Source organism: Homarus americanus, unplaced genomic scaffold (genome assembly GCF_018991925.1).
Source record: "Homarus americanus isolate GMGI-L3 unplaced genomic scaffold, GMGI_Hamer_2.0 scaffold31037, whole genome shotgun sequence".
In the NCBI taxonomy this organism is placed as follows: Eukaryota; Metazoa; Arthropoda; class Malacostraca; order Decapoda; family Nephropidae; genus Homarus; species Homarus americanus.
The window spans coordinates 578819-601492 of record NW_024722227.1 but is presented as its reverse complement, the minus strand read 5'-3'; the positions used below and the strand labels follow the sequence as shown (position 1 = coordinate 601492).

The window sequence follows — 22674 nt, the reverse complement described above, 5'->3', positions numbered from 1 at the left end:
TGACAGACGTGAACAATAAACCGATAGTCTACATGTAGTTTGAGAATGTAACAATTGGAGAATGACATACCACCAACAGTTATTTTAGATTGTCATTCGATATGTGTTCTGTCAGTCATTCGGTTATGAAAATTGTCAAATAGTTATGTAACAATGTCTCAACGGATATGTGAAAAGGTGTATAGTCATAATTGGTGAATGGGTCACAGGTAACACATATGGTACAAATATGATATATAATAACAAGGTCATTCAAAAGGGAATTTCAAAATAGTAACAATTCAAAGGAAAGACTGGCTGGGAGTGAACACAACTGGCTAACTACGGAATTGCTGATATTTTTTTTTACAATGATGAGTGTGTGATAACTAGTGTGTGATATGAAAAATATAATTTCTCTTGATAAGATGAAGCTTATTCATAAAACGTTTGTATCATACTAGGCAATCACTTGTGTGTTTACAGTGCCATTGTGTAAGTTCATTGACGTCAGGCCTGGTATTCCCTCCCACCACAAGCGCTTGTGTCTTGGAAATACGTACAGGGAAATAATGTACGTCCTTGATACTGCAGCTCTGGGAGGACGAAGACAAAGTTCACTTACCTGGAACACTTTGTTGACTCAGGTGACTTGGTAGAGATGTCCTCCCTCCTTCAGTACAGTACAATAGTCCACACACAAAGCACACGTATTTTCTTTCTTGGTTCTTGTGTTTTTCTTATTTCGATTCCTTTTTATTTTCCATTTTCTTTGTGTCTTCCGTCATTGGTGTATTGTTTCTGATCGTTGTTCATCTCCAGTGACCAGGTGACAAGGACAAGTTAATGAACAAATTCTACAAAACCCAAACCTGGTTGTTTGTTCCACCAATATCAAACTTCCAAAATGTTCAAGATAATAAGTCAAATAAAACGGAAAATTATGAATGAACGTGATATGAGAATATTAGTACTAAGGGACTAACACTCATCCAATCCTGAGTCAGCATGTCCAGGACGACCTACAGTATACTGAGATTTTGAACAAAACTTATATGTCGACCCCAAAAAGTTTCCAGATCTATATAAAAACAGAAACCAACTTCTTGGCGAGTCCTATAACTCCCGGATCTATAGTTTTCAGGACGTAGAGTTAAACTACTGTACAATACGAGAAGATTTTACGTTTCAACATGCCCGAGACAATAAATTAACAGTGCGATATAAGGAATTAGTCAGTAATGGGATACCACTAGTCCTCCACCCTACTGCCACTTCAGCTTTCGTCTTATTCAAGAAATTTTCAGAAATTGCTCTTGATTTTCAACCTCAGAAAATTTATTCCTAAACCCGGAAATTTTGTGAAAATCTAAACACTGATAAATATTGAAAGAAGGAAGAGGAAAATATAAAATAAATCATGACATTTAAAGAAATATTTAAGATATAGAAAAGAAAGATAAAGAAAATTAAAATAAATAAATAAATATAAACATTTTAAGAAATACTTGGAAAATAATTAGCAAGTAAACCGGAAAATAAAAGATTATATAACTAAGAAATTAAAGAAGGTTATATGAGGCATAGAAATAACAGAAAGCATAACCAACGAAATTAAATTAAGTGATATAAGTATATAACAACATTCATATCATTTAAATTAGTTGCTGTACATTTGACTGAAAATCAGTGTCATGGGTCAGATCAATTTCTTACATGTATTGTTACAATATAATCAGAGCTTGAGTTTGCCAGGCAAGAGTGAAGTGGACTTTAAACGCACGAGCAGACAACTTTTTCTTCCGACCTCATCAAAATTTAGACAAGGGCCTACTGAGAGTTTGCCGTTAGATCTTTGAGTTAAGAAGACTGACATATTATTTTCAGGTTATTAATTACTTTCTAAAATATAAAACTGACAATAACTTCAATACAAACATCAGATTCTCTGATGATTGGGAGTCAAAATGATCTAACTTCAGTAGCAATTTGGCACTCGGGGCGTCCACAAGGACGGGTCAGGGATTCGTCACTTCTATTGGCAGACTCTACTCGAACTTATTTGACAGTTTCACTCACAATAAATACTTTACTTTTATCCTCTTCGCCACTGATCGGCTCGTTAGCCGCCCGGGCGATCGGTCACGTCTCTGTCATGCACCGTTGGCAAGTACTGGGCATGCACTGGCTCCTGAATGTACCTAAACCCGCTCCAGTGTTGGTCAAGTTGTCTTGAAAGAGCTCACACTCGGTGCCGTCACAACACTCTCTGGTAGATTGTTCCAAGAGCTTACAACCCTCACTCCGAAAAAGTTTGCCCTCACAGTTTTCTGGACTTGCGACTTCTTCAATTTTGAGCTGTGACCCCTTGTGGGGGCGAGCGTCCGCCAGCTCCAAGTAAGGACACTCAACTGAGTAGTGCCCCCTGAGATGCTTATACACCTCAACTAGGTCTCCCCTTGCCCGTCTGTAGTATAAGCTAGGCAAGTTCAGGCACTCCAATCTCGCAGGGTAGCTGAGGTGCCGAAGTGCAGGCACCAGTCTGGTGGCCCTCCTTTGAACATTTTCAACCAACTGACAGTCCCTAGCATATCTCGGGGACCAGACGGGGTGATAGAACTCCAGATGGGGAAGCACTTCACTCCTGAGGATCGCTACGAGGGTCGGACCGTCTATATATCTGAACGACCTTCTTATAAGACCCAATAATTTATTTGCCTGGTTTACCTTCTTCTCGCAATGGCCCGAGAACTTCAGCTCATTGTCAACATACACACCTAGGTCCTTCTCACATTCAGTCTCAACTAGTGCAGTTTCTTCATCCCGTTGGGACATATGATACACCTCCTTACCGTTGGTACGCCCCAGGTGCATCCTCTTACACTTCGTGACATTGAATCTCAGCAGCCATTTTTTCGACCATTCCTGGAGCCCACAGAGGTCCTTCTGCAGCTTTTCACAGTCCGCTTGGTTCTTAATTTCCCGAAATAACTTGGCATCATCGGCAAACATTTGTATGGAGGAGTGTACAACGTCAGGCATGTCATTTATGAAACAAACAAACAACAGCTGGCCCAATACACTGCCCTGTGGTACCCCACTTGTGACAGGTATGTTGAAGCTTTCAACATAACTCACAAGGGATCTTGAATGTTTCATCTGTTATCAGACATATCTAACTCACTGTAATATAAATGTGTTTACTCTCAATTTCAAATCTCTGAACACGATATGAGGCAATAAGAAATATTAGAGTCTCTGAGGTACTACGTAAAAGAAAACGAAGGATTCAGGCGTCCTTAAGCGGTGAGAAAACGAACGTCTCAACTGGGAAACTTAAACTTGCCTAAATGTTTCAGTAGTTTAAAACTTTGGGGCACGCCATGTCCGAAAGTTCAATACCTTAGTTAGAAGTGGCAATAAACTTAAAATAATCGCAGGAGCACAAATGACAAACAGCCTCCACCACGGCCATTGTCAGACTGGCCAATGAAATTAAAATCGTACCCAGGCTGTTTCCTTTGAAAAAAATAAAATGTGATTGGTCGAAAAAAAAATTGCCTGTGATGATAACGATACATCATTGGTCACGACTGGATGATGTCAGTCAATATTGCACATGCGTGATGCGCCGATACATCTTCTCACAAAGACTGAAAACTACGTAAACTCAATTAAATTCAATTGTGTTGCTATTATCCATTTCCGCCAGTATATATGGGGTTCAAAATGCTCAGAATATCGAGATCTAAATGTTTCAGTTGTTTATAACTTTTGGGGGCACTGTGTCCTAAAGTAAAATAATACCCAAACTTCTGGCCACAGAAAAATCTACATATTATTTTATTGATAATTTTAAACTATTGTAAAAAAAAATGATCAAATAGAGATAGGAACATATAAAATTAATGATGAAAAGAAGATAAAATTTCATTAAATTCTAAATCAATTTGTTAAGAAAACCAATACCTCGAAGTTAAATGGTTATGATACAATTTAGGTATCAGGTATAGACCTAAAAGATGTTGATCTGACCTGACCTAACCTAACCCAACCCCACCCCACCCAGCCCACATCATTATATGTCCATAAGAGAAATGGGACATCTCAGAGTATCAGAAGATTATTAAAGAATATAATTTAACATTAAAGTTATTGTGTAATGACTAGTGTAATGCCCACAGCCATCCTGCCCACAGTCACAATAAAATCATAAACAATCCCATCAGATCCTAGTCAAATACCCTATGGTTGTCCGGCCAGCCAGCACGGTCAAATAACACCTTGATAACTTGTAGTGAGCCATTATCGGGTGGTAGTGGTGCAGTCGCTTAGTACCAGAGTACTATGTGTGGATTTGATTCATATTATCCACAGTTGTTCTTTGTATGATGCGGTATAAATGGTAAAATTTCAGTTACCACCAACCATTTGGAAGTTGAAATTATGCTTGATGGATGTAACGTGATATAGAATCGATTTTGTTATTTTCAATAATTTGCTGAAATTTATATTTAAAATGTTCTGATTTGGGGGGAAATTTTGACATTTCCTATGAACTTATGGGAAGGCATGTACAGTGTATGTAATTAATTTGTATTATTATGTGTGTATACTGTATGTATTTGTCTAGAATATATTATTAATTTTAGGAAAACCTATCCGACGCCAACCTAACCCATGCACTATACCGAGATCTGATTGGTTAACAAAACAACTAATAAAATGTAAAGTATCTCTCTTATACAGTCCTTAATTTGGGACAAAAATGCCATAAAAGAAGTGTTTTAGACTCGTCAAAACTACTGGTTGCAACCATAAAATTCTCAAAATTATTTGGGTGGCAACAAATGACTTAATATATTAATTAATAAAATTTACACAACTTGTTATTTTAATAATAAGTACTATACCAGTATTTTTCTTGTTCTTCTCTAACTATGAATATAAATCACCTGTAGTGGACAGGGCATCATGGATGAGGGAAATTATGGGGTAAAACACAGTGAAGAACTGATCACGTGACACTAAAGTAATGTCTCTACGTGTTTCGTGCTCACAAAAATTAACTGTTTACCGTAAACTATTTGCCAAAAGACACGACGTGGCAGCCCATGTTGTCGTCCCCTCTTAAACTAAAAAACACTGAATCTGGTCCAACTTAACTTGTAAGTAAATGACAGCGCCTCATATTGGGGGTTTTATTACCATAAATATAAGCTTGAATGTCTTCTTCTTTTTTTCTTATAGTTTTTACTGTCCAGATTCATGAGTCTATTATCTGCACAAATTCCTTTTATATTTATTTTTACATTTGGTTCAATAGGCTCTTAAACCTATTCTATACACAGTATAAATAATGAGAATCATATTGTTGGTATCAAATCCCATAATATGAGTTTTGATACATTTCCAGTTTCTTTTGAGTAGTATTGGTTAATGAGTGACCCTTACTGTATGTTCTTATACATGATTTCCCCTCCCTAGTTATGACGTATTGCTGTCCATCAAATCGTAAACTATCTGCAAGATCCATAGTCAGATTCATAGCTTGGGAGAAGGGGGCGGGGGGCTGTTGACCTAACTAGGGGGACAAGATTGTTTATTAACGGCTCTGCCATATTTGACATTATTATACATTAGTTGTAATTTCTGTATTTAAACCATTTGGAAATAAAACCAATTACTTTATACAAGAAAACACTAACTTCATTTATCACAACTAATAAATCAGCTCAACATTTTATATACAGTATAGAAAATGAACTCGTAAATTATTAAACTACACACAGATATATGTAATGATAACCTAAGTTCTGTATATAACATAGAGAGGAAAGAATTATATAAACTGAAGTACTATCGTGCACCAAAGTCGTGTCCACTACCCAGCCACAGTGAGGGGTCGAATTGCCTTGAGTCTGAAGTTTCGAAACAGCTGGGGGAAATGCTATGGTCGGCCAACAGATGTCGCCCACTGCAGTGTGTGGGGGGGACCATTCCTTGGGGTTCACTCAGGACTTGGCCAAATTTACGTTAACACGGATACAAATTATAAGGACCATTTGGTCCTACTTCCAGCTTAGCAAAAACAAATCTTTAAATTTAACAAAAGCAATGCTCATTAGAAAATGCTACAAATTACTGTACCATTTTACGCCCCTGACTGTGCCCCTATGGGAGCCGCCCTTGGGAGGACCCACATCAAGACTAATTATCCCTTTATTTTTGTTGGCAGCGCCTCCATGAAGGTCATTCTTGTTAACTGTATGTTGTGCTCCCTGAAGCAAGTAGTAAGTGTATAGCAATGTCCTTATTTCACTGTTGTTTATTATTTTTGTCTCTGTCTACATAGCTGATAGAACTGTTAGTATGATGTCATTTAACAGTAACTGGATTATACAATGGCACCAGTGCCTGTCTTGTCTCACTTAAGGACAGTTTAAAACAATTGGTATCAAACTTCTCCCGTCGCTGGCCGCACAATTCTTGCCAGCCATCACTTGGTACATAATGTTCTCTCACGTCATATTGTGATGACGTCATAGTTTGATAATGACCTATTGATTACCCTTAGTTTATAGGAGAGTAAAACAACATACTCGGTGACGTAGACGAAAATATTCATAAATACTGTACTAATTTGGGTAAATTATCACAGTCCTCCTGGCAGTTTACGCTAATCCATCATGTTAAAGCTTACACTACTTGGTCACGGTGTCCTTGATAGAAGAAAAAAACAGGATATTTCTACACCTTTCTTTATCCCAAATTCAATACGAATCCACCAAGCGTGTGATAATGTGTCGGGAAGGTCAGGTTAAGATAGCATAGGTTGGGGTAGGTTAGGTGTGATTAATGTGTCAGTAACGAAGTCAGGCAATGTGTGTATGAGGAGTAAGTGGCGTTGTTTATATACTAGCCTCAAGTGCTGGGTTACTAGGGTGTACTGGAAGTCAAGACGGCTCACTCTACTGGGACCTGTTGTGGGGGGGTTACTGACTAGTCTCTCTCTCTCTCTCTCTCTCTCTCTCTCTCTCTCTCTCTCATGTATACATATCAGTATATATCTCTACCGTCTGTCTGTCTGTCCGTCTCAGATGCCAAGAATACAAACAAACACTAATTACTGAAAACTCCTGCACCCACGAACAAGCAGACTTCCATACACACATCCATACATGCATAGATGGGTAGTGGTGGTGGGTTGGTGGGTGGGGTGGGTGGGTGGGGGGGTGGGGTGGGTGGGGGTGGGTGGGTGGGTGGGGTGGTTGGGTGGGTGGGTGGGGGTGGTTGGGTGGGTGGGTGGGGGTGGGGTGGTGGGTGGGTGGGGGTGGGGTGGTGGGTGGGCAGGGTGGGTGGGTGGGTGGGTGGGTTGGTGGGTGGGTGATGAGAGGGATTAGTACACACTTTGTTCTTGGTTTCCGTCGTTCATGAAGGAGAGAAGAGGGGAGTGGGAGGAGGGAAGAAGGGGAGGAGAGAAATAGCAAAGGAAGGAAGGAAGGAAGGTGGGTGGGATGGAGGGAGGTAGGAGGGATGGAGGGAGGTAGGGAGAGGGGAGGGAGTGAGAAAGGAGAGGGAAGGAAAATACGAGAAAATGGTTTAGAAGTAAAGAAAGAAAGGAGGGAGGAACGTGAGGATTGAGGTGATCTTAGGAGAGAGAGAGAGAGAGAGAGAGAGAGAGAGTAGGAGGAGTGTGAGAGAGAGAGAGAGAGAGGTAAGGAGGGAGGGAGGAGTTCTCATGTAACACGGAGATGAAAGGCTCTTCAGTCTTGTACACCACTGCCTAGAAGACACTACTCATTCTCATCTCTCACCAACAGTTCTTCATAGGTGCCCTCCCTCCTCTGATAATTTAATATATAATTCATGTTGCCGTAAATACCCAATTACCTGTCTAAGTCACCCAAAATATAATACAAACATTTAACTATTTCCATCCATCTATCTATCTATCTACATTACAACAACATTTCTAGTAAGTCAACTTGAATCAACTTTTATTTAAACACTAGACGATTCAATCCATCCATTCACCTATTTGTAAACGCTTGACACTCTCTTTATTCTCAAAGTGCAGTGTGAAGAAACTGAACTCAGACAGAGATAATTGAGAGGAAAAGTTCGGAGGGGAGGAAATACTGAACTCCTGCTTATTTATCATCCTGGAACAATAAAGTGTTACAAAGGGCGTTTGCTGTTGAAAGAGGGTGCTCGAGAAGAGGAAGTGTGCTGGATAAGAGGGTGTGCGCCGCTGGATAAGAGGGTAAGTGCTCGTGCTGGATAAGAGGGTAAGTGTCGCCGTGCTGGAAAGAGGGTAAGTGTCGCCGGATAAGAGGTGTGTCCGGAAAAGAGGGTGTAAGTGTCGCCGTGCTGGATAAGAGGGTGTAAGTGTCGCCTTGCTGGATAAGTATCGACGTGCTGGATAAGTGTCGACGTGCTGGATAAGGGTTGTAAGTTTTGACGTGTTGGATAAGTGTCGACGTGCTGGATAAGTGTCGACGTGCTGGAAAGGGTGGGTCGCCGTGCTGGATAAGAGGGTGTGTGTCGCCTTGCTGGACGACGTGCTGGAAGAGGGTAAGTGTCAACGTGCTGGATATGGAGTGTCGCCGTGCTGATAAGAGGTGTGTCGCTTGCTGGATAAGTGTCACGCTGGAGAGGGTGTAAGTGTCAACGTGCTGGAAAGAGGGTGTAAGTGTCAACGTGCTGGATAAGTGGGTGTAAGTGTCGACCTGCTGGATAAGTGGGTTAAGTGTTGACGTGCTGGATAAGAGACCAACTTCAATGACACTTTCCCAGACATAAACTTCTCAGACTTGACTTGTGTACGTGAGCTGCCGTCCTCCTGCTCCTGCTTGACTTTTACCTCGACCTAATAAACCATTCACCAAACACCCAAAAAATTTGGGGTGTCCAAAACATTACTTTTGCTCAAAATATTAGTATAGGTATTTCTCGACGCGCAGATTAAGAATCTGTGGTCGAAATATTGAAATTTTCATAATTAATTGTACTAATTATCCATCGAACATGATTTTTTTTATAATTTTCCTGATTAATTTGAGCATTTTTGGTGTTGAAATTTTGCTTATAATCTCAGTATTTGGTATTCCTCGACACGCGGATTAAGAGTCCAGCTTAAGTCAATGGCAAGCACATTATCATGGATAAGTAACTTATAAAAATTTATTTTCTTTCTGTTTCTAAATCCTATCCTCACTAACGTGTTCAGGGATAAACAATAACCTTACACCCAGGCTGACCACTGATTAATTATCTGGTTTGTGTTTCAAGAGAGGCGGGAGAGGGATGGACCTAGCCAAGTTGCCAGTAAGGTAACTCGAGGCCGTCAGTCTGTGTGTCTTATAAGTGGCGTTGACAATACCTTTATTACGCTTAATGTAAAATTAAATTTTCATCAACATCTTGGTTCCATAGACTTGAAGGATTAGTCAATCAGGACCATCATACACTAGTAACCGCACCACTACAATAACCATAACACCGCCACAGTAACCACGCCACCATAATAACCACACAATCACAATAACCACAGTAACCACAACACCACACCACCATAATAACCACAACACCACACCACCACAGTAACCACGCCACCATAATAACCACACAACCACAATAACCACAACACCACACCACCACAGTAACCACGCCACCATAATAACCACACAACCACAATAACCACAGTAACTCACAAACACCACACCACCACAACACCACACAACCACAGTAACCACGCCACCATAATAACCACACAATCACAATAACCACAGTAACCACAACACCACACCACCATAATAACCACAACACCACACCACCACAGTAACCACGCCACCATAATAACCACACAACCACAATAACCACAACACCACACCACCACAGTAACCACGCCACCATAATAACCACACAACCACAATAACCACACTATCACAAACTCAAAACACCTCTGAATCGTCTCCCAACCACTACATCGACGCATATTACAACACCTAGAAATCTAACTACAGTAATATGCCTTTAAACGAAGTCTCTAAAACAAAACAATTAATAACCCTTACGACCTTTCCCTCTCCACCACCGCCGCCACCACAAAAAAAAAGTTCCAGCAGTTATCAAACAACCACAACAGCAGCCCTTGAAACCATACTACCATAACACAGCCACTAAAACTGCTATCACCACCACAACCAAGATACAACACTACCACCGAAACTTACACACACACACACACACACACACACACCACAACCGTAAGAGCCTCAGCAATTGCTTCAAGTACTACTAAAACTGAAGGAAACAACCATTCACAACCACCATCCCTTCACCACCACAACTAAAGCCCTTCCCTCCCTAACACTACCACTCTCTCCCTGCCACTCTAGCACCACCATGCACTTCGAGGACCTGCTGGCGGACATAGGGTCATTTGGGATGTACCAGCGTCTTCTGAGCTTCCTACTGATCCCATTCACCACGGGCATCGTCGGCTTCACCTACTACGTGCAGCTCTTTGTGTTGGCTGTACCTCCTCACACTTGCAACCAGAGACCTCACGAAGGAGGAGACCAAGAATTCTACCATCACCTCGCTCCTCTGCTCAACACCACGCCCTATGTAAGAACCAGGAGAGAGAGAGAGAGTCCGTTTAGTATTCGAGGTTTGTTTACCAATCTGGATCCTGATGCATAAAAATTAGATACGTTCATTTGTCTCCTACTGAGGCATTGATTGATGGACTGACTTGTGTATAGTTCATCTGGTGTTGTAACAGTTTAGGTCATGTGTCGCCGTGTTCACTAATAGGGGGTTTTCTATTTACAATTATAATATACCAAAAATTATAGATAGATATATATATATATATATATATATATATATATATATATATATATATATATATATATATATATATATATATATATATATATATATATATATATATATATATATATATATATATATATATATATATATATATATATATATATATATATATATATATATATATATATATATATATATATATATATATATATATATATATATATATATATATATAACTATACTTAAAATATCAAAACTACCCTGTGTTTTCTGGAGGAGGTCAGCCTCCTCCTGGAGAGATGCTGCTTCCCAAGACTAGAACACTACCACCGAGTGTCTATTAGTCAAGGGAACGAGGCAGGCATCGCGTACTGGCTGCATAACAGATGCAAAGTATTAGGAAGACGCTAAGGTGAAAGCACACTAAATCCTAAGCGTTTTGGTTAAGTAAGAAAGATATATTGTCGACAATCCATTCGACACCCTTCACTTACCCCAACAATTAACTCCGGTACCTACTACTAAAGAGCGATACAGCCTGAGTTGCTCAAACCACTTCTAAAAATTCAGTAATAGACAAACTCCTTCCTCTGGTGTTACCTAAAGCAGCACCAAGGTTGTCAGGTAAACAACTGTAGTACCAGGTGTTAAGAGGATAACAAAGGCTCCCTCACATGTGCTAACTTGTCTCCCGAGAGCCAAGGAACAATATCAGAATACCATTAATTATAAACAACAACCTCTTCAAAACCTATCTCACCTCCTACTGACCCACCGTCTTCCCGTCTGCTCATTAACAAGTCACTTACAGATTACTTAAGTTGATCTTGATTTGATACTAAATTAACGCTAAGTATACATCATCACTCATTATAATCTGATAAACTTCAGATAACAGTTGTAAAAATGACTGAGGTATTGGAGGACTTTGTAACCGTGAAACTGTTCTGTCCTAACATATCAACACAATAACATACCCACATACTAACACACCCACATACCCACATACTAACATACCCACATACAAACATATCAACACAATAACATACCCACATACTAACATACCCACATACCCACATACTAACATACCCACATACTAACATATAAACACAATAACATACCCACATACTAACATACCCACATACTAACATACCCACATACTAACACACCCACATACTACCATACCAATATACTGCAGGACTCGGACGCCAGGCAGCCCTACACATGTCACCAGTTTGACCTTAATGTGACCTCATCATACTTGGTGTCCGATAACGTGATCAACGTGACCTCACTGGAGCAGTTACCTTCACCAACCATGACCTGTGTCGACGGCTGGAAATATGACCTCGATCACGTTTTCTCTTCCTACACCTCAGAGGTCAGTAAAGGTCAAAGTTGATCAACTACGTATAATGTTTGTCGACTATATATATATCTAAATATGTAAATGTCATATTAAGTTCAGGAATATACTAACTATTAGTGTTTATGAGAGACTAGTATGATTGTGTGTGTGATTTGATATGTAGGGAAAAAGGAATTTGACTTCATCTGCTGGACAACCCGAGGACACAAGGGTCAGACAAGTGCCTCCAAAAGGTCGCCAGTTATTGAAGGTTAAATCTCAGTGGTCATTCCCTTGGTACACTTAAAACACTTAATCCTTCACTTGGAATATGGTAAAAGTATCCTTTAGAGTTACACTTTACAAAATTTTTGACAAAAATATATTTTTATCTCAGAATTGAAATTTAAGGGGTTTATGAGAAATTAGCATTGAAAAATGTCAGTAAAATATTTCAAGGGTCATTTTGGCCACTAATTACTCTGCAATCGAATCGTGGACCACATATTCATAATCAGCAAGCTCAGGAGTACACATACTGTGATTTTCAGCAAAATCAAATTTTTGGTCCAAAACCACCAAAAATGTAAGTCTTACACCTTACAAAATTTTTGACCATATTATAATGTTTTCTCGGAATTGAAATTTAAGTTCTTTAACTAATTAAGTATATTCAGAATAACACACAAACCCTGAATCACACCTTCGAAACCCATAGTTGATGAGTAATTAGCATTGAAAAATGTCAGTAAAATCTTTCAAAATGTCTAAAATCTTTCAAGGGTCATTTTGGCCACTAATTACTCTGATATCGAATCGTGGACCACATATTCATAATCAGCAAGCTCAGGAGTACCCATACTGTGATTTTCAGAAAAATCAAATTTTTGGCCAAAAACCACCAAAAATGTAAGTCTTACACCTTACAAAATTTTTGACCAAAATATACTTTTTTCTCGGAATTGAAATTTAAGTGGTTTAACTAATTAAGCACTTTCAGAATAACACACAAACCCTGAATCACACCTTCGAAACCCATAGTTGATGAGTAATTAGCATTGAAAAATGTCAGTAAAATCTTTCAAAATGTCTAAAATCTTTCAAGGGTCATTTTGGCCACTAATTTCTCTGATATCGAATCGTGGACCACATATTCATAATCAGCAAGCTCAGGAGTACCCATACTGTGATTTTCAGCAAAATCAAATTTTTGGCTAAAAACCACCAAAAATGTAAGTCTTACACCTTACAAAATTTTTGACCAAATATATACTTTTTTCTCGGAATTGAAATTCTATGGTTTAATCCAATTAAGTACTTTCAGAATAACACACAAACCCTGAATCACACCTTCGAAACCCATAGTTGATGAGTAATTAGCATTGAAAAATGTCAGTAAAATTCCTTTCAAAATGTCTAAAATCTTTCATGTAATATTTTGGCTACTAATTACTTGATATCGAATCGTGGACCATATATTCTAATCAGCAAGCTCAGGAGTACCCATACTGTGATTTTGGTAGCAAAAATCACCCTTTATTAAAAATCACTGCAAAAAATGTAAGTCTTACACTCCATACAAAATTTTTAGACCATAATATACTTTTTTCTCGGAATTGAAATTTAAGTGGTTTAATCCACTACACTCTTCTCAGAATAAACACACAAAACCCTGAATCACACCTTCAAACCCATAGTTGATGAGTAATTAGCATTGAAAAATGTCAGTAAATCTTTCAAAATGTCTAAAATCTTTCATGGGTCATTTTGGCCACTAATTACCTATAGTCAAATCAGGACCCTATATTCCTAATCAGCAAGCTCAGGAGTGACTCATATCAGATTTTCAGAAAAATCAAATTTTGGCCAAAACCACCAAAATGTAAGTCTTATTAATCTACAAAATTTTTGACCAAAATATACTTTTTTCTCGGAATTGAAATTCTATGGTTTAATCCACTAAGCATCTCTCTGTATCAACACACAAACCCTGAATCACAATTTCGAAACCCATAGTTGATGAGTAATTAGCATTGAAAATGCTGCAAAATCTTTCAAAATGTCTAAAATCTTCACAATATTTTGGTTACCAATTACTCTGATATCGAATCGTGGACCACATATTCATAATCAGCAAGCCTTAGAGTACCCATACTGTGATTTTTCAGCAAAATCAAATTTTTAATAAAAACCACTCAAAAATGTAAGTCTTACACCTTTTACAAAAATTTTTGACCAGAATATACTTTTTTCTCGGAATTGAATTTATGGTTTAATCCACTAAGTACTTTCAGAATAACACACAAACCCCTGAATCACACCTTCGAAACCCATAGTTGATGAGTAATTAGCATTGAAAAATGTCAGTAAATCTTCAAAATGTCTAAATTCATGGTCATTTTACACTAATTACTCTGATATCGAATCGTGGGACCACATATTCATAATCAGTAAGCTCAGGAGTACCCATACTGTGATTTTCAGCAAAATCAAATTTTTGGCCAAAAATCATCAAAAAATGTAAGTCTTACACCTACAAAATTTTTGACCAAATATACTTTTTTCGGAATTCGAAATTAAGTGGTTTAACTAATTAAGTACTCTTTCAGAATAACACACAAACCCTGAATCACACCTTCCTTCGAAAACCCATAGTTGATGAGTAATTTCAGCATTGAAAAATGCTCAGTAAAATCTTTCTCAAAATGTCAGTAAAATCTTTCGAGGTCATTTGGCCACTAATTACTCTAAGAATTAGATAAATGGACCACATGTTCATAAGAGCAAGTTCAGGAGTACCCATACTGTGTTTTCAGCAAAATCTAATTTTGGCCAAAAACCACAAAAATGTAAGTCTATAACCTTACAAAATTTTTGACCAAATATACTTTTTCTCAGAATTGAAATTTAAGGGTTTTAACCAATTAAGTACTTTCAGAATAACACACAAACACTAAATCACACCTTGGAAACCCATAGTTGATGAGTAATTAGCATTGAAAAATGTCAGTAAAATCTTTCAAAAATGCTCCAAAAATCTTTCATGGGTCATTTGGCCACTAATTACTCTGATATCGAATCGTGGGACCCACATATCTTAAATCAGCAAGCTCAGGAGTACCCATACTTTAGATTTTCAGCAAATCCAATTCTTGGCTAAAAACCACCAAAAATGTAAGTCTTACACCTTACAAAAATTTTTGACCAACATACTTTTTTCTCGGAATCTGAAATTTAAGTGGTTTAACTAATTAAGTACTTTCAGAATAACACACAAACCCTGAATCACACCCTGAAACCCATAGTTGATGAGTAATTAGCATTGAAAATGTCAGTAAAATCTTCAAAATTTCTAAAATCTTTCATGGTCATTTTGGCCACTAATTACTCTGGATATCGAATCGTGGACCACATATTCCTAATCAGCAAGCTCAGGAGTACTCCATACTGTGATTTTTCAGCAAAATCACCCTTGCCAAAACCAATTAAAAATGTAAGTCTTACACCTACAAAAAATTCTTGACTAAAATATATTTTTTTTTCGGAATTGAAATTCTAAGTGGCTTTAACTAATTATAATTTCTAGAATAACACACAAACCCCGAATCACACCTTCGAAACCCATATAGCGTTGATGAGTAATTAGCATTGAAAATGTCAGTAAAATCTTTCAAAATGTCTAAAATCTATCATGTCATTTTGGCCACTAATTACTCTGATATCGAATCGTGGACCATACATTCATAATCAGCAAGCTCAGGAGTACCCATACTGTGATTTTCAGCAAAATCAAATTTTTGGCCAAAACCACCAAAATGTAAGTCTTAATAACTCAGCAAAATTTTTGACCAAAATATACTTTTTCTCGAATTGAAATTCTATGGCTTAACTAATTAAGTACTTTCAGAATACACAAAAACCCCTGAATCACACTCTTCGAAACTCATAGAAGTTGATGAGTACTACATTGAAAATGTCAGTAAAATCTTTCAAAATGTCTAAAATCTTTTTCATGGCCATTTACACTAATTACTCTGATATCGAATCGTGGACCACATATTCATAATCAGCAAGCTCAGGAGGCCCCATACTGTGATTTTCAGCAGAAATCAAATTTCTTATTAAAAATCAATTAAAATGTGTAAGTCTTACACCTTACAAAATTTTTGACCAAAAATATTCTTTTTTCTCGAATTGAAATTTAAGTGGTTTAACTAATTAAGTATTTTCAGAATAACACACAAAACCCTGAATCACACCTTTCGAAAACCCATAGAAGGATGAGTAATTAGCATTGAAAAATGTCAGTAAAATCTTCTCAAAAATGTCTAAAAATCTTTCTTTAAGGGCCATTTGGCCACTAATTGTTTTGATATCGAATCGTGGACCATATTCATAATCAGCAAGCTCAGGAGTACTCCATACTGTGATTTTCAGAAAATCACCTCTTGGCCAAAAATTCACCAAAAATGTAAGCCCACACTTACAAAAATTTTTGACCAAAATATACTTTTTTCGGAATTGAAATTTAAGTGGTTTAACTAATTAAGCATTCTTCAGAATAACACACAAACCCTGAATCACACCTTCGAAAACCCATAGTTGATGAGTAATTAGCATTGAAAATGTCAAAATCTTTCAAAATGTCTAAAATCTTTCATGGGTCATTTTTGTCATACTAATTACTCTGATATCGAATCGTGACCACATATTCATAATCATCAGCAAGCTCAGGAGTAACGATACTGTGATTTTCAGAAAATCACCCTTAATAAAACCACCAAAATGTAAGTCTTACACCTTACAAAATTTTTGACCAAAATATACTTTTTTCTCGGAATTGAAATTTAAGTGGTTTAACTAATTACACTTTCAGAATAACACACACAAACCCTGAATCACACCTTCGAAAACCCATAGTTGATGAGTAATTAGCATTGAAAAATGTCAGTAAAATCTTTTCAAATGTCTAAAATCTTTCATGTCATTTTGGCTATCATCACTTGATATCGAATCGTGGACCACATATTCATAATCAGCAAGCTCAGGAGTACCTATACTGTGATTTTGAAAATCAAATTTTTCAAAACCACCTTTTCAAAAATGTAAGTCTTACACCTTACAAAATTTTTTGGACCAAATATACTTTTTCGGAATTGAAATTTAAGTGGTTTCCACTATACTTTCAGAATAACACACAAACCCTGAATCACACCTTCGAAAACCCATATAGTTGATGAGTAATTAGCATTGAAAAATGTCAGCAAAAATCTTTCAAAAATGTCTAAAATCTTCAGTCATTTTGGCCACTAATTACTCTGATATCGAATCGTGGACCACATAGTCTATAATCAGCAAGCTCAGGGAGTACCCATACTGTGATTTTCAGGTAAATCAAATTTTGGCTAAAACTACCTCAAAATGTAAGTCTTACACCTTACAAAAATTTTTGACCATACATACTTTTTCGAATTGAAATTCTAAGTGTTTAACTAATTGCTACCTTCAGAATAACACACAACCCTGAATCACACCTTCGAAACCCATAGTTGATGAGTAATTAGCATTGAAAATGTCAGTAAAATCTTCAAATGTCTAAAATCTTTCAAGGGTCATTTTGGCCATCAATTACTCTGATATCGAACGTGGGACCGTTATATTCATAACCAGCAAGCTCAGGAGTACTCCATACTGTGATTTTCAGAAAAAATCAAATTCTTGGCCAAAACCACCAAAAAATGTAAGTCTTATTAATCTTTACAAAAATTTTTGACCAGAATATACTTTTCTGGAATTGAAATTTATGGTTTAACCATCAAGTACTTTCAGAATAACACAAACCCTGAATCACACCTTCGAAACCCGATAGTTGATGAGTAATTAGCATTGAAAAATGTCAGTAAAAATCTTCAAAAAATGTCTAAAATTCAAGGGTCATTTTGGCTACTAATTACTCTGATATCGAATCGACCACATATTCATAATCAGCAAGCTCAGATACCCATAATTGTGATTTTCTGTGAAAAATCAAATTCTTGGCCAAAACCACCAAAAATGTAAGTCTTACACCTTACAAAATTTTTGACCAGAATATACTTTTTTCTTGAATTGAAATTTATGGTTTAACTAATTGGCACTTTCAGAATAACACACAAACCCTGAATCACACCTTCGAAAACCCATAGTTGATGAGTAATTAGCATTGAAAATGTCAGTAAAATCTTTCAAAAATGTCAAAATCTTCAAGGGTCATTTTCTTGGCTAATTAATTTTGATATCGAATCGTGGACCACATATTCCTAATCAGCAAGCCTAGGAGAGTACCCATACTGTGATTTTTCAGCAAAATCACCTCCTAATAAAAATCACCACTCAAAATGTAAGTCTTACACTCCATAAAAAAATTTTTGACCAAAATATACTTTTTTTTCTCGGAATTGAAATTCTAAGTGGTTTAATTAATTAAGCACTTTCAGAATAACACACAAACCCTGAATCACACCTTTCGAAACCCATATAGTTGATGAGTACTAGCAACAGGCCAGTAAAATCTTTCAAAATGTCTAATATCTTTTCAAGGGTCATTTTGGCCACTAATTACTCTGATATCGAATCGTGACCACATATTCATAATCAGCAAGCTCAGGAGTACCCATACTGGGTGATTTTTCAGTAAAAATCAAATTCTTATTAAAAAATCACCTCAAAAATAAGTCTTACACCTTACAAAAATTTTTGACCAAAATATTCTTTTTCTCGGAATTGAAATTTAAGGGTTTAACTAATTAAGTACTAACAACACACAAAACCCTGAATCCACACCTTCGAAACCCATAGTTACGAGTAATTAGCATTGAAAAATGTCAGTAAAATCTTTCAAAATGTCTAAAATCTTTCATGTCATTTTGGCTAATTAATTACTCTGATATCGAATCGGACCACATATCTGCTAATCAGCAAGCTCAGGAGTACCCATACTGTGATTTCAGCAAATCAAATTTTTGGCCAAAACCACCAAAAAATGTAAGTCTTACACCTTACAAAATTCTTGACCAAAATATACTTTTTTCCTGAATTGAAATTTCTATGGTTTAATCCACTAAGTACTTTCAGAATAACACACAAACCCTGAATCACACTCCTTCTGAAACCCATAGTTGATGAGTAATTAGCATTGAAAAATGTCAGCAAATCTTTCAAAATGTCTAAAATCTTTTCAAGGGTCATTTTGGCCACTAATTACTCTGATATCGAATCGTGGACCACATATATCTGGTTAATCAGCAAGCTCAGGAGTACCCCATACTGTGATTTTCAGAAAAATCAAATTTGGCCAAACTACCAAAAATGTAAGTTCACACCTACAAAATTTTTGACCAAAATATACTTTTTTCTCGGAATTGAAATTCTATGGTTTAACTAATTAAGTACTTTCAGAATAACACACAAACCCCGAATCACACCTTCGAAACCCATAGTTGATGAGTAATTAGTATTGAAAAGTCAGTAAAATCTTTCAAAATGTCTAAAATCTTTCAAGGGTCATTTTCGCCACTAATTACTCGATATCGAATCAGACCATATATTCATAATCAGCAAGCTGAGGAGTACCATTTCGTGATTTTCAGCAAAATCAAATTTTTACTAAAAACCACCAAAAATGTAAGTCTTACACCTACAAAAATTTTGACCAAATTATACTCTTTTTTCTCGGAATTGAAATTTAAGCGGTTTAATCCACTAAGTACTTTCAGAATAACACACAAACCCTGAATCACACCTTCGAAAACCCATAGTTGATGAGTAATTAGCATTGAAAATGTCAGTAAAATCTTTTCAAAATGTTCTAAAATCTTTCATGGGTCATTTGGCCACTAATTACTCTTGATATCGAATCGTGGGACCATATTCATAACTCAGCAAGCTCAGGAGTACCTATACTGTGATTTTTCAGAAAATCAATTTTGGCTAAAATCCACCAAAATGTAAGTTTTACACCTTACAAAATTTTAATTAAATATATACTTTTTTTCTCAAATCTGAAATTTAAGTGGTTTAATCCAATTGGCACTTTCAGAATAACACACAAAACCCTGAATCACACCTTCGAAACCCATAGTTGATGAGCATCAGCATTGAAAATGTCAGTAAAATCTTTCAAAATGTCTAAAATCTTTTCTGGCGGGTCATTTTGGCTTACTAATTACTTGGATATCGAATCGTGGACCACATATTCATAATCAGCAAGCTCAGGAGTACCCATACTGTGATTTTCAGAAAAATCAAATTTTGGCCAAAATCACTCAAAATGTAAGTCTTACACTCATGTATTTTTAATCAAAATATACTTTTTTTTCTGAAATTGAAATTTTAAGTGGTTTAATCCACTAAGTACTCTTCAGAATAACACAAACCCTGAATCACACCTCGAAAACCCATAGTTGATGAGTAATTAGCATTGAAAAATGTCAGTAAAATCTTTCAAAATGTCTAAAATCTTTCAAGGAATATTTTGGCCACTACCACTTGATATCAAATCGTGGACCAATATTCATAATCAGCAAGCTCAGATACCCATACTGTGATTTTTCAGCAAATCAGCCTCTTGGCCAAACTACTAAAAAATGTAAGTCTTACATCTTACAAAATTTTTGACCAAAATAATATACTTTTTTCTCGAATTGAAAATTCTAAGTGGTTTACCTAATTAAGTACTTCCTTTCAGAATAACACACAAAACCCTGAATCACACCTTCGAAACCTATAGTTGATGAGTAATTAGTATTGAAAAATGTCAGTAGTAAAATCTTTCAAAAATGTCTAAAATCTTCAAGGGTCATTTTGGCCACTAATTACTCTGATATCGAATCGTGGACCATATTCATAATCAGCAAGCTCAGGAGTAACGCATACTGTGATTTTCAGCAAATCAAATTTTTGGCCAAACTACCAAAAATGTAAGTCTTACACCTTACAAAAATTTTTGACCAAAATATACTTTTTTCTCGGAATTGAAATCAAGGTTTAAATCCAATTACACTTTCAGAATAACACACAAACTCTGAATCACACTCTTCGAAAACCCATAGTTGATGAGTAATTAGCATTGAAAAATGTCAGTAAATCTTTCAAAATGTCTAAAATCTTTCATGGGTCATTTTTGGCTTAATTAATTACTCTGATATCGAATCGTGACCACATATTCATAATCAGCAAGCTCAGGAGTACTCCATACTGTGATTTTTCAGCAAAATCACCCTATTAAAAACTACCTCAAAATGTAAGTCTACACCTTACAAAATTTTGACCAAAATATACTTTTTTCGGAATTGAAATTTCTAAGTGGTTTAACTAATTAAGCACTTTCAGAATAAATACACAAAACCTCTGAATCACACTTCCTTCGAAACTCCATAGTTGATGAGCACTAGCATTGAAAAATGCCAGTAAATCTTCATAATGTCTAATATCTTTCATGGGGTCATTTTGGCCACCACTACTCTTCTGATATCGGAATCGTGACCACATATTCATAATCAGCAAGCTCAGAGTACCCATACTGTGATTTTCAGCGCAAATCACCCTTAATAAACTACCAAAAATGTAAGTCTTACAATCTACAAAAATTTTGACCAAAGTTCTTTTTTCTCGAATTGAAATTCTAAGTGGTTTAACTAATTAAGTACTTTCAGAATAACACACAAACCCTGAATCACACCTCGAAAACCCATAGTTGATGAGAGTAATTAGCATTGAAAAATGTCAGTAAAATTCCTTTTCAAATGTCTAAAATCTTCTCAAGGGTCATTTTGGCCAATTTCAATTACTCTGATATCGAATCGTGGACCACATATTCATAATCAGCAAGCTCAGGAGTACCCATACTGGTGATTTCCAGCAAATCAAATTCCACAAATCCACCAAAATGTAAGTCTTACACCCACAGTGCCTTGACCAAAATATACTTTTTTCTCGGAATTGAAATTTAAGTGGTTTAACTAATTAAGCATCTTCAGAATAACACACAAACCCTGAATCACACCTTCGAAACCCATAGTTGATAGCAATTAGCATTGAAAATGTCAGTAAAATCTTTCAAAATGCTCCAAAATTCAGGTCATTTTGGCTAATTAATTATTTTGATATCGAATCGTGAACTTCACATATTCATAATCAGCAAGCCTAGCAGTACCCATACTGGTGATTTTCAGAAAACCAATTTTTGGCCAAAAACTACTCAAAAATGTAAGTCTTACAATCTACAAAATTTTTGACCTAAAATATAATTTTTTCGGAATTGAAAATTTAAGTGGTTTAACCACTAAGTACTTTTCAGAATAACACACAAACCCTGAATCACACCTTCGAAACCCATAGTTGATGAGTAATTAGCATTGAAAAGTCAGTAAAATCTTTCAAAATGTCTAAAATCTTTTCATGGTCATTTTGGCCACTAATTACTCTGATAATGAATCGTGGACCACATATTCATAATCAGCAAG

General features: G+C 36.5%; 1 protein-coding gene across 5 annotated transcripts in view; it reads left to right on the top strand.

Moving 5' to 3' along the window:
* Positions 1-7734: 7734 nt before the first annotated feature.
* Positions 7735-22674, top strand: part of LOC121862241 (organic cation transporter protein-like) — a 22365-nt gene continuing 7425 nt past the window's right edge. The window contains exons 1-4 of one of the 5 annotated variants that reach the window (XM_042360335.1): positions 7745-7812; positions 8060-8159; positions 10383-10614; positions 12023-12205. In XM_042360335.1, the coding sequence (XP_042216269.1) occupies positions 10390-10614; positions 12023-12205 (408 nt within the window). In that variant the 5' untranslated portion in view covers positions 7745-7812; positions 8060-8159; positions 10383-10389. Of the gene's footprint in view, positions 7813-8054; positions 8172-8342; positions 8367-10382; positions 10615-12022; positions 12206-22674 lie in introns of those variants that run through there. The other 4 variants (XM_042360333.1, XM_042360334.1, XM_042360332.1 and 1 more) reach the window with 4 other exon arrangements.